Consider the following 13,279-nt stretch of genomic DNA (forward strand, 5'->3'; position numbering starts at 1 on the left):
CGTGGTAACAGTCTTGCCTACAGCCGCTGTGAAGTGCCGTTCGCCGTACCGAGAGGGGGGCGTGCCGCCGCCGCTCGTGGTTGCCGCGCTGCCGCGACCACACTTCCGCTGCCCTAGAGCTCGCCCCTGGACCTGCCGCTGGTACCAGGATGTTGCTGGCTGCTGCTCCACTTCCTGTGTTTCCGGTGCTGCCTGCCGTACCTGCCGATTCTGGGCTGACTGTCCATGCAGTTGCTGCGCTGGCTGTCCCTGCCGTTGCTGCGCTGGCTGTCCCTGCCGTTGCTGCGCTGGCTGTCCCTACCGATGCTGTGCTGGCTGTGCCTGCTGTTCCTGAGATGCCCATACTGCTGACGTCGTCCCTGTTCGTGGTGGTACTACCCCAGACTTTGGTCTGTCTGTACAGGTGCGTCCGGCCCTGTGCTTCGGCTACAGCAGCCCCGGCTCCGCCCTGGATAGCAGATCTTACGTCTGTCCTGAGAAGCTGACGAAGAAGAGGAGGAAGGTGTCGTCGTCGTCGTCTTCATCTTCTTCATCGTCGTCGGCTGCCGCCTCTTCCCCTTCGACTTCTAAGGCTTCACAGCCGAGGAAGAAGAAGGTTGCCTCCTCCCTCCTAAGAAGTCTCCCTCGGGAGCTTCTCGACCCGTCTCACCTCGGTGGGAACGGGAGGGTTCCTTCCGCTGGTCCTCCTGCTCCTTCGGGAGCGGGCCCGTCTCTTCTTCCGCAAGGAAGAAGACTACGGGGACCAGAGGGGTACCGGCTAACACCGGTACTTCCTCGCCTGGTGTCAGTGGTTCTGTCACTGCATCAGGGTCCGTCTCGGCCTCTCGTTCGCGGGAGGTACCGAGTGTACGGTCGCCTACCAGCGACCGTGCAGCCAGGAACAGACCTCTGAGTCCGCTCAGCGTCAGGTTCACAGCACGGGGCGGAAGACTGGTGACAGCCGCTCACGCGACTCTCACCAGACCAGCTCTCGCTCTCGCGGCGACCAGCTGGCTACCGGGACGTGACGGTCCAGCGACCGGCCACGGGCTGAGGCTGGGAAGAGGTCCTCCCGTTCGCCGGTGCCAGCCACTGGCTGGAACCAGCGACGTGACGTGCCGTGAGGACAAGCACCGGTCTCACTGTGACAGTGGAGCCTGCAGGTCGCCTGACCGTCGCTCTCACAGAGAGCGATCGGGTACGGCAACCAGCTCTTCTGACACTCGAGATCGGGGCCGCTGTGCTCAGTCCAGCCGTTCTCCACAGCGAGACGGTTCGACCAGGCCTGCAGCTCGATCGCCACCGCGGGTTGACGATCGCCTGCAGCCCTCCAAGCCTGCTGGTTCTGCCAGCGAGCGAGGAGGGCGCGTCAGGTCTGCCTCCCCCCTACCTTCAACCTCTCGGGTTACATACCGGGAGGTAGCGAGGTTATTGAGGATGATCGTGAGGGGTGCGCCCCTCATGATCCCACCACGACGCCCTAGCGTGCCAGGCACGGTTCTTGGACCGGCCAGGACGTATGCGCAAGTGGATGGAGAAGACCGAGAGGGCTGTCGCTGTTCCCCCTTCTTAGGAGGAAGGTTCTCGGAATATGCTCTTGTTCGAAGGGCTTAACGGTCCTACTCTGCAAGATGCTGTGACTTCCGAGATCCAGAGGAACTTTGCCGAGGTTATGGCGCTGATTCGTCAGCACAACGACCTCGGGGAAGGATCGCCGCTCCCACCAGCAGAGCCACGTCTCGGCTCGAGTCGTTTTGGGGCCCGAGAGGGAACCCAAATCGACGGTGGGTCTGCCGCGATCGGAGCTTGCCGACTGTGTTGAAACCAGGTAGTCTCTCGTCTCCGGACAAGAAGGCGCTCTCAGTTCTGGCCGGTCGAACAAGCTACTTCACCTCCTCTACTGCGACAGAGGCGTTTCTACACGTGTCTTCGGACACCGTATTTGAATACCCCTTAGGTCCTCCTGAGGTTTCGACCTCGACGAGGACTGGAATGAGTCGGAGGACGGTATCGGCTCTCTCCTGTCAGGTGTCGATCAGCCCCACCCAGACGACGTTCACAGTGGCGGCAGACCCTTACCTACAGTATGAGTTCGTAACCCTCCTCGGGGAAAACGTTTTCTCCTGACGATACGTTTTCCCAGGCTCTGAGAGGCCATCGCCGTAAGGCGATGGCTGTCCTTTTTCTTCTCCAACTGCTAGTTCCGCTGGGAAGGCGAGCCAGTATCCAATTCCTCCCCCATTCCCTCTCTCCTTACGGCTACGAGGGAAAGGGGAGGGATCCTCAAGAGATTTCTCTGTAAGATCCCACGTTAGGGGCTGCGCTACCGGGGGGACCTTCGGGTCCTACCTGACGTAAGCCCCGGTCGTTGAGGAGGGATCCTGCCCCTTTCTCGATTTCTACGGGAATCTCGGAAGGACCACCAGCCGATATCGTTTGACAATTCGCGGTGGGGGGTTTCGCAGAGTGCTTAGAATTCTACGGAATTTCTAGCGCACTCAGAGTGTTCGAGTTTTTTACGATCTCCAAACACTTAGGCGAGACCACGGTCCAAAGTCGAGCGAGAATCCCCGATAATTGTTACACGATAATCGGGAACCTCGCTTATGCTCGAATTCCTGTAATTTCTAGCATTTGGAAGAAGACTGCTGCTGAAAGAAGAGTATCTCACAGTAGGCGATTAACCTGGAATAGAGAAGAACGGACGGGAACTTCCAGTTTGGCTTGAACTATCGTCTTCGGTATTCTGTTCACCATTGAAGCGTTTCCTTTTGGGAAGAAAGACTTCTCCTTCACTCTCTTGACTAGAGAACGAAGGCGGTCCGATCTCCAATCCTTATTCTCATTCCTCGAGAGGAAAAGAATTTAGGATGGAGGTCGTGGTACAGAACCTACAAATATCTACGTATATTACCCTCGCGACATGATTCTTTTAACAGTTGAATTGTCCGGGGGGTAGGCGCATACCGTAGTAACTCTACGGTTTGTGACCGAGACGAATTGTATCTTAATTGAACTGCAACTCGGGGTTGCCTGCAACCTCCCAGCAGTTATCAGTTTCGATTTTAGATACTTGGTATTGTCATGAACAACACCAAATCAGCTTTTGTATTTACCGAAATCCGTTTCGTTTAAATATAATTGCTCGAGCGTATTCTTTCTGCTCGATGGTTCTAGCCGAACGCATTCCTTCGTGGAATAATGGATTACCTGGCAACTCAGGATGACGAGTCACCGAGAGCTACCGCGTATTGAACTGCCTGATAGCGGCTCAGTATCAGATAGGTCTCGGAGATGCACGGTCGGTTACGTCTCTCTCTCCCCTGGTTTGATTGACTACCGAACCGTATCTCTGCCCAACAATCATGGACTTAGGTCTCTGATTAACGGGGATTCTCGCAATAATGAAGGACCATCTACTGCTGTGACGCTCGATTTCATCGCCTTCGACATTGCGAGAATTTTCAACAGAGATATCTCTTGGACTCTTTCATCTTTCTGTTTACCGCACGGTAACAGAAGTCTGTACTAGTCTCCCGCTGCATCGCACCGCGATAATGCGAATGATTTTTGCAGACATCTGAGTTTGTCTTCAAAATATCTCGTATTCGTAGGTGTGCAATTATTCATTGCTCGCCCCGAATTAACAGATATGTCAGAAGACATCGCCTACTCTCCGACCTGACAGCTCTACTTCCCAAAAATGTTCAGCCCATGAGAAGCAGTTTTTCAGGCAGTATTTCCCTGTCTTCATTACTGAAAAGCGCTCCGCTTTTTATTGCAACTACGATCCTCACCGGACAGCAATGAATAGCGGTTAGCGTTCTCAGTCTTTGTAGCCACAGGTTCAGAATCTTGAGAATCCTTCTCTCGGTTCAGCTGTGAAGACGTAGGTTGCTTTTCTGTACACCTTCGTCTTCAACGACACATAGTGTTGTTTCTCCTTAGCCGAGAATCAACTATACTATGAGATATCTTGCCATCAGGGACCTCGGTCTCTAGAAGGCAATTGACTTTCGCCTGTTGGGCACATGCCTTAAGAGAGTCATCACCTTGCCTTCTGGCATCGGTGACGAACAAATTATTTGTTTAATCTCTTGGCATAACCCTTTTAAGGCGAAGGTCACGTGACTTGCTCGGGTGCTTGGACAACTTGCCTCCTACCGAACGCAGTCAGTCGGCAGCTGTCAGAGCGCCCAAGTCTGTTACGAACTTCGCTGTGGACTTAGTTCGGTTGTTCCATAACAGTCTTTTCTTCGTCCTAACGGCTTGTCACAGTACCCATACCATCGACACCCACCATTGAGTGTCGGTGTCCTATCCACTACCGAGAAGAACAACTTCGCTGCAGACGGATAGACCAGTATGGGTACAGGACATCACCGAAGTCGAGAAGAGGGATAGGTCATACGACCATTCCCTTCTTTTCCTCTGAGGTAATTGCATGACTTTTCCCTGCAAAGTCAAGCATCCAGGGGATGGGATTCGTGACGCTCGATTTCGTACCGAATTCGTAGCGAAGACTCTGAACCCTTCGGTTCCTGACGATCGGTTAGAGTCCTTCACAATCCCCTCCCTAATGGACTTCACCGCCTTCGATGCGAAGGAGATGCTGCTTTGTCCTGTGAAAGCGCGACCGCGCTTTCTGAAGAAACTTCGACATCCCAGGCTGAGTGTTGAAGACTCTTCGTCAGCACCAAGATGACCTAGAAGTACACTCCCTCGCGGTTTACACAAGAACTTCTCCATGGCGCAGGTACTGAAGGCAGGGGTCTGGTACAACCAGACCACTGGCACCTCCTTCTACCTTTTGGATATTGCCCACAGGTCCTTGGATCGTTTTCCTTGGGTTCCGACCCGTGGTGGCTGCTCAACACGTTGTGTAGCTAACTCAGACCCTAGCAGGCTGAACAGCATCGAGTCCTGGTGTGACTGTAAGAATAGATATGTGAATGAGAGAGTGACTGGCTTCTCTTCATATCTTTTCTCCCCCTCTACCGTGGGTAGAGGGATACGGTCATCACCTTGCTGGATAAGGACGAGATGCCGGTGAGCTACTCGACAGAGCCCCATCCTATCCCTTTCACTAGGGATGGGAGCGAATATCCACCACTTCCTCCTAACAAGGGGGGGAAGGGAGTGGATGCCAACAAGGAGACAAACCATAACTTTATGTTGCCTCTTGCAAATAGGAACTTGTTCTTGTTTGCTGGTACGAAGAGATACGCTTGCCTCTCTCTTAGTACTTGGTCCAGAGGTCTGACCATTGATCCTGCGGTGCACACCCCGATCAATCGGACAGAGGCTTGGATCCCTCCCTCGCTCTTACGACCAGGGAGGCATTCCAAGGTTGGGCGAACACCAGTCTGTTCACAAAAGACTCAGATTCCTCCCACCAAGAAGTGAGTCTTCCTATTGTAAAAGGACCGAAGGTTTGTATGCCGTGTCGGAACAAATGACAATTTGTCCAAAATTGCATTTTTCCTAACTATACAAACCTGAGGTCCTTTTACACATATCCCACCTCAATGCCACCCTCACTCTGCAGTTTTTGCTTGGGCCAAAAGCAAAAGTGATTTGTTTACCTCCCAGTCGCGCGCGCGCCTGTCGGACAAGCAGTTAACTACCGAACCCCTTGTTCGAAAGCTTACGACCTATCCAGCTGCCGCTAGTACCTTCCTATTGTAAAAGGACCTCAGGTTTGTATAGTTAGGAAAAATGCAATTTTGGACAAATTGTCATATTTGTTAACTGAAGGCTTCCTGAAGAGAAAAAAAGTTAGTATAGATGATGTTCAGAATTTACATTACATGGTGCAGTGTGGTTTTTATTTCTATCATGTTATAAGAAGATTTGACGGAGTGACAGAAGAGTAAGATCATGTTACGTTAGTGGGACAGAGTTGTGTGTGCAAGACTTCTGCTCTTCTATGTGATGGAGTTATTGTTTCTTACAAAGATGAAGGACATTCCGAAAAGGTGTATGAAGTGTGAGGTTCACATTCTAGAAAACAAATGAGAGCATGCTTGGAATCATATATCAAAATCAGGAAGTAGCAGAGTGACATGGCAGAGGTTTTAAAGTGGCATGTATAGAGAAGATGAGAGAATGGCAGGAGTGTTATACGTAGTAGGAAAGTCCAGAAGATCGCTGATGAAGGGTATAGGTGAGGACTTTCATGAGATGGGAGCATGGGCGAAAATCACTCATAATAAAAGAGAGTGGAGGGAACTATGAAGGGAAACTTGATGCAGAAATTAACTTTTAAGTCTTGTGGTGACTGACAGCTATTATTTTAAGTTTACAGTATTTATTTTAATTTATTTTGGTAATTTTAATTTCTGTTAACAGTACACTTAATGGATGAAGGTGATAACAATGCTTCATGTGTCAGTGATTATCTTAACTACTTTCAGGAGTGCCAGCGCCTTATGGTAGACAATAGAAGTATGAAAAGCAACTTGGGTTCAAGTTCCTTCCAAGCAAATACAAGCAATTCACCAAATGAAATGCAGAAGTTGAAGCAGCAAGTTGAACTTCTTACTGCTCAACTTGATAAGGTAATTTATAACTTATGAAACAAATTTTCTCCAGTACGTACTTGTCATGTTTAGTTTTTTCAGAATTGAAATATGTATGCTGAGAGAAATACATTACTTATTCCTTATTAACCCTTAAACGCCGAAGCGGTAAAAATCAAAAACCCCCCCGAATGCCGGAGCCGGTTTTGAGTGAGCGCGGAAGCGGAAAAAATATTTTTTTCAAAAAATCACAGCGCGCTTAGTTTTGAAGATTAAGAGTTCATTTTTGGCTCCTTTTTTTGTCATTGCCTGAAGTTTAGTATGCAATCATCAGAAATGAAAAATGATATCATTATCATATGTAAATAATGCGATATATGGTAGCGAAAAAAAGAAAATTCATACATAATTGTATTAAAATCACGCTGTGCAAAAAACGGTAGAAGCTAACGAGTTTCTTTTTTTTTCGCTGTATTGTACACTAAATTGCAATCATTTTGATATATAATGCATTGTAAAACAATAAAAGCAACACCGGAAAAATATTATCACAAAATGATGTACGAATTCGTAACGCGTGGACGTAAAAAAATTTTTTTTTCAAAAATTCACCGTAAATCTAAATATTGTTCTAGAGACTTCCAATTTGTTTCAAAATGAATACAAATGATTGAATATTACGATACTGTAAGAGTTTTAGCTTACAATTGCAGTTTTCGACCATTTCCGACGAGTTAAAAATGACCAAATGTCGAAGTTTTTTTATAAATTTTTTTTATATGCAATTATTTTAGAAATTAGAAAAGCTACAACCTTCAAATATTTTTCCTTTTATTCTACATGAAATTGCGCACATTTTCATATATAAAACTCTATGAAATGCCTAATATGAAACACAGCAAATTTTCCGAGAATGCGATGTACGCAATTCGGAGATTTATGGCGGAGAATCCGCGCGAGGAGGGAAGGAAAGTTTTTTTCATAAATTCACCATAAATCAAAATATTGTGCTAGAGACTTCCAATTTGTTGCAAAATGAAGGTAAATGATTGAATATTACTAAAATATAAGAATTTTAGCTTACAATTGCGTTTTTCGACCATTTCGGTAGAGTCAAAGTTGACCGAACGTGGTTTTTTTTCTATTTATCGTGATTTATATGCAAATATTTCGAAAATGAGAAAAGCTACAACCTTCAATTATTTTTTTGTTGTATTCTACATGAAATTGTGCATATTTTCATATATAAAACTTTATGTAACAGCTAATTTAAAATGGTGCAAACATTACCACAATCGCACGTATGAGTTTTTCAGAAGAGTTACCGCGCGGACGTAATGAAAATGTTATTTTTTTCATAAACTCACCATAAATCCAAATATTGTGCTAGAGACTTCCAATTTGTTACAAAATGAAGGTAAATGATTGAATATTACTAAAATATAAGAGTTTTAGCTTACAATTGCGTTTTTCGACCATTTCGGTAGTCAAAATTGACCGAAGGTTGAAAATTTGTCACTTATCATTTTTTATATGAAAATATTTCAAAACTGATAAAAGCTACATCCATGGGTTGTTTTTAGTTGTATTGTGCATGAAATTGCGCACATTTCTATATATAAAACTTTATGTAACAGCTAATTTTAAAATGGTGCAAACATTACCACAATCGCATGTATGATTTTTTTCGGAAGAGTTACCGCGCTGACATAAGGAAAAAGTTTTTTCATAAATTCACCATAAATCGAAATATTGTGCTAGAGACTTCCAATTTGTTGCAAAATTAAGGTAAATGGTTGAATATTACTACAATATAAGCGTTTTAGCTTACAGTTGCGTTTTTCGACCATTTCGGTATTGTCAAAGATGACCGAAGGTTGAAATTTTGGCACTTATCGTTATTTATATGGAAATATTTCATAACTGATAAAAGTTACAATCATGAATATTTTTTGTTGTATTCTAAATGAAATTGCGCACATTTTCATATATAATACTTCATGTAACGGATAATTTAAAACGGTGCAAAAATTATGTCAAAGTGACGAAATAATTTTTGAGATGTGTCACTGATACTTTTTAGTGCGATAAGAAAGAAATTCGCGCTTGCGCGCCTGCGTAACGATTGTAAACAAAACAACGCCTTGATCTGTGAACTCCCAGCATCCCCCAAGGTGCGTGATTCAAAAGTTTTCGGCTGGTAGGCCTATAAGTATTTTTCCGCAAATTTTTAAACAAACTTTTTTGAGTCGACGTATGGTACGTCCATTCAGCAATCGGGGGAGATTTTGACTCAACGTTTAATACGTCCATTCGGCGTTTAAGGGTTAAGTAAAATGGTCTTTTGGCATCATGATGTAACGTTAATATCCCTGTCAAGGACATTGTGTTTTTGGTTTAGTTTGTATGGTTGCCTTTTAGATAATTCTGTGAAAACTTTTAATCAGATTTCGATGTAACTATATGACAATGAATATTTGATTACTTTTGCCATAGACAGCATGCAAATCTTCTCTGAAGTACACTGAAAGTATATTATGTACAGAATATTACACAAATGAGTGTTACCACCAGGCTTCTTGATAATTATTTATCAGTTCCTAAAATATTTAATTAAACTAATAGGCTTAAGTGAAATAAAATTACCCAGATATATTTCCATTGCACCTAGTATTTTAATGTAAACTAATGAGGAGCGCCATTCAGGCGTTCGGAAAACTTTGTTTTTGTGTTCTACATAGTAAGACAGTTTATAGTAATATCGTAAACTTGAACCAAACTCAGGTTTCACTAAATATCTATAATACATCTGTGTTGAAAATGGTTAAAGATTCATGATTATTTTGCAGTGGCCTTGATGGAGGTTTGCAATTTCATATTGCCTTGTAATTGCAGTGGCCTTGATGGAGGTTTGCAATTTCATATTGCCTTGTAACATATTGTAACTTCTTTAGACCATATTTTGTTCATGAAACTTACCTGTCAGATATATATATAGCTGTATTTTCTGAAGTCCGACAGAATTTCAAAAACTTCCGGTACACGCAGTGGTCGGCCAGGTGGTTAGTACCCATTCCCGCCGCTGAGAGGCGGGTATCGGGAATCATTCCCATTTTCTTTTCATATTTTTTTCTGTTGCCGGTATTGTAAACACCTGTTTTCAGTACCTCCGTCTTAGGATTTTGAAACTTCCTTGCCGCTAAGTATCCTAATTGTCTTTTGATTTATTTACTTGGATTTGTGGCTAGGCATACGCTATCATAAATTTATTTGAATTTGATTCATTTTTGCATAAGATAGTTAGGCTAGTTTCAGAGGGTGTTGTCTGCAAAGATAGGGTGTGGCTACCGAAAGCTTTGGTAGATCCGCACTTGGTATGCATTAGGGGTACGGGGTCTTTCTTCTTTGTTGAGATTTGTCATGTAAGGCGTGTAAGACTTTGTCTAATTCCGTAAGGAAGACGTATGATTTGTATGTACGCAATTAATCAGTAAACAAATGTCAGGGTAGTGAACCTGCTAACCTTCCTGTAGACTTTATTTTGCCTAACCCTGTAGTATGGCCTACGGGCTATGAGCTTATGTCTGCGAGAGGTAATGCCCTTTACGTTATAGATTCCATCTGTATCTTGGAATCTAAAGTGCTTGCTCTCCAATCATTGTTGTGAAGTGTAGTGCCCCTAGTGTTGTGGAGGGGGCGTCAGATCGGCCCCATTTCGCCTCTAGGCCTGGACCTCTGTCGGACTCCCAGGAACACAGGGAGTGGGCAAGTCGAAAGCCGAAGGAGGGTTACGGGGACTCCCACCGATCTGGCGTCCCTTCGGCAGACCTGAAGATACTCCCAGGCTGCCAAAGTGTGTGCACGTGCACGAATCCTGAAGGATTGCTTCTTGTCCTACGAAGCGTCTTCCCCGCGCAGGGGTTGGAGCTTTCGGAAGGACTCGCGCCCTCTAAATAGAAGCTTTATAGAAGAGGACGCTTCACGTCCTCTCTCTCTCTCTCGTTATGCGTTGCAGTGAGAAGTAAGAAGGCGAACGTCGCCTGAACACGTGTACGTCTTTCCACCGAGAAATAGGAAAAAGAAGTCATAGTAGTAGGACGCTTTTGAGCGCGGACGTCCGAGCTTTGTTACTGTGAGAATAAGAAGGCGTCCCCTCGCCCCTCGTATTCTCACACGATCAACCCTTCTCCTGAGACTGCTTCGTGCAGTCGGATTTCTCTCCGAGATGTCTCTAGCTCTTCCCTGAAGGGAGTTTCTCTCGCTTGTTTTGACGCCTGTCAGGAGCGTGACGCTTTTCTGCACGCTTCTTTCGACACTCGGATGGACGCCAGTGGACGCCGAGCGTGCGCCAGTGGACGCCAGGAGCACGCCAGGTGTGTCGCCTGGCTGAACGTTTTTGTTGAACTCTTCAAGCTCTTGTTTCAGATTTGGGCCTAAAGGTTTTTTACCTCTACCTTCGGTGATCCCTTCTACCTCACCTGCAAAGAATGTGAAGTAAGCAGTGCTTCGGAGGAAGCTTAAAGTGAACAGGCAACTTCGTCTTCGAAACCCAGCAAGACCACAGGTTTCGTGAATTCAAGAGGTCTCTGTCAATTAATATTGCTTTTCGCAAAGTCCAGGATTGGATGGAGTTAAGGAAAGCTCAAGAGAAGATCTCTTTTGCTCTACCGGTAAGGCAGCTAGGGGGTATGTAAAAGCTCGATGTCCTGCACGTCATGATACTCGACAACATTCAGTAGGATTCTTGCAAAGGCACTCATCAAGAGGACGCTCTTCAGGAAAGCACAAGACAGGACTTCCTTTGCCATACTGCCAATAAATTTAAGCGTTAGCTGGCATTCGTTGTTATACGGGAGAGGAAGCTGGTTGGAGAGTTCCTTCCTCTTCCCAGGATAATTTTGCAAGCCTTTTAGTCCATCTGAAAGGGCTTTTTGATAGATTTTGTTAGTTCCTAGTTCGGGACTACGCTGCCGAAGTTGAACATCGGGGTCCTACCTGCCGTAAGCCCAGTCTCTTAACAGGATTCTTGCCCCCTCCTCGATTGATACGGGAATTGGGAAAATTATATGCTTGACTTCCTGGATTACGTTTGGTCAATTCAGTGACTTTCCCCCATTGACAATATACTATAGTTTTGTCAAGTAAGTGGGTATCCCCTCATTGACAAAATAACTCTTTGTCCCGTAAATGGGTTAGTTCGCATTGACAAACATCTCAATAACTTTTTATTGCGTAAGCGGATAAGCTCTTATTGACAAGATTCGGAAGAGCTCTCATTCATCAATTGCAGACTCGTACAAGAAATAGACTTGTAGACTACGTTAATGAACGCTTATGTCCAATAACATAAGAAGCTTGAGCTGTCCGCTTCGATTCTCTACGATTTGTTCATGAAACTTGCCTGTCAGATATATATGTAGCTATATTTCCGAATTCAGCTATAGATATATCTGCCAGGTAAGTATGAGCAAACTTTATTGTATCATAACAATATCATATTTTGCCTTGTTATTTTACTACTGGCTGGTTCAAGTCATATACGCATGCTGTAGTTACCTCTATGGATGGCAACCGAGAGGTCTATTATTTTAAGGGCATTTAATCGGTACGCCCTGCAGCCTTCAGGAGTTTCCGATTTATCTTTTACCGTTGTATGGTAGTGTTATGATGACATAAACGCAGCTCTATATTTAGCGTTTTCTGTTTCGCTTAAATATACCAGCTTGAGAGTCTCTTTCTGCTCAAAAAATAACAGACCTATTCCTTCGTAGAATAGAGTAGCTGGCAACCCAGGCATAAGAGTAAGAGACGACGAACGTAAGCTGCTGTCACTGTACTCCAACCGAGCCAGTACCAGCTAGTTCGCTGTCATGCGCTGTTGGTTACGTCTCTCTCTCTCCTGCGGGATTGACTGACTAACTGTATGTCTGCCCTACTATCACGGAGTTTAGCCTAAGATTGAGGGGATTTCTAACATGCATGAATAAACATTGCCTTTGTTTTGCGTAACTATGTTCAACAGAGATATCTCTTACTTCTTTCGGTGCTCGTTACCGCACTTTAATAGGACTACGAGTCTACCGCGACATTGCACTATTATATGCTCTCCTGCTTAGGCAAAGCGCAGCCTTATTAGGGAAGTAAGCATGCTCGGTGAGGGAATGGATGAGCCTGCTGGGGACCATTTCCTTCCTGAAGAAGTTTGTTTCCCTGAATAGACTGCAATTCTGACCTCTACAGTTTTTTCCTACCGGAAAACTGAAATATTATCCAAGATCTAGAAATGATTCTGAACATCTCTCAGTGCTTCAAGTATCACCTGAGGTGATAGCGAGAAGGTGCCAGGCATCTGGAGAGGGTTTCAGATGTCCTGACACATAATCTGAAAGAATTGGAAGCAATTCGGTCGTCCCTCCTGTCCTCAAAGAACAAGTTTTTGGAACCAGTGGTCCAGATCAACTCGGACAATTCCACAGCTCTCTCATATCTTAAGAAGTATCATCTCTCGGTCCCTTTTCGAGTTTACGAGAAAGAGCCTATTATGACAACAGGCACAGAACGTAACGATCCTCAAGAGGTTCGTTACAGGATTGCACAAAGTCCGTACGAATCTTCTCGATCGACGGCTGCAACTACTGACTTCCTAGTGGAATCTTTGATTAGAAGTATGTTGAGAGTTGTGGAGACTTTAGGGACGTCCTTTCATACATCTCTTCGCTATGTTGAGGACGAAGAGGCTTCTTCTACTCTGCTCCCTTATTCTCGATCCGGGAGCGGTA

The 13,279-nt window shown here is 45.2% G+C and overlaps 1 protein-coding gene across 3 annotated transcripts in view; it reads left to right on the plus strand.

The window, feature by feature from the left end:
- Positions 1-13,279, plus strand: part of LOC135206161 (uncharacterized) — a 102,029-nt gene that overhangs the window by 67,417 nt on the left and 21,333 nt on the right. For all 3 annotated transcript variants that reach the window (XM_064237439.1, XM_064237441.1, XM_064237440.1), the window contains exon 5: positions 6,396-6,539. In XM_064237439.1, coding sequence (XP_064093509.1) covers positions 6,396-6,539 — 144 coding nt within the window. The remainder of the gene's footprint in view (positions 1-6,395; positions 6,540-13,279) is intronic.

Source organism: Macrobrachium nipponense, chromosome 29 (genome assembly GCF_015104395.2).
Source record: "Macrobrachium nipponense isolate FS-2020 chromosome 29, ASM1510439v2, whole genome shotgun sequence".
In the NCBI taxonomy this organism is placed as follows: Eukaryota; Metazoa; Arthropoda; class Malacostraca; order Decapoda; family Palaemonidae; genus Macrobrachium; species Macrobrachium nipponense.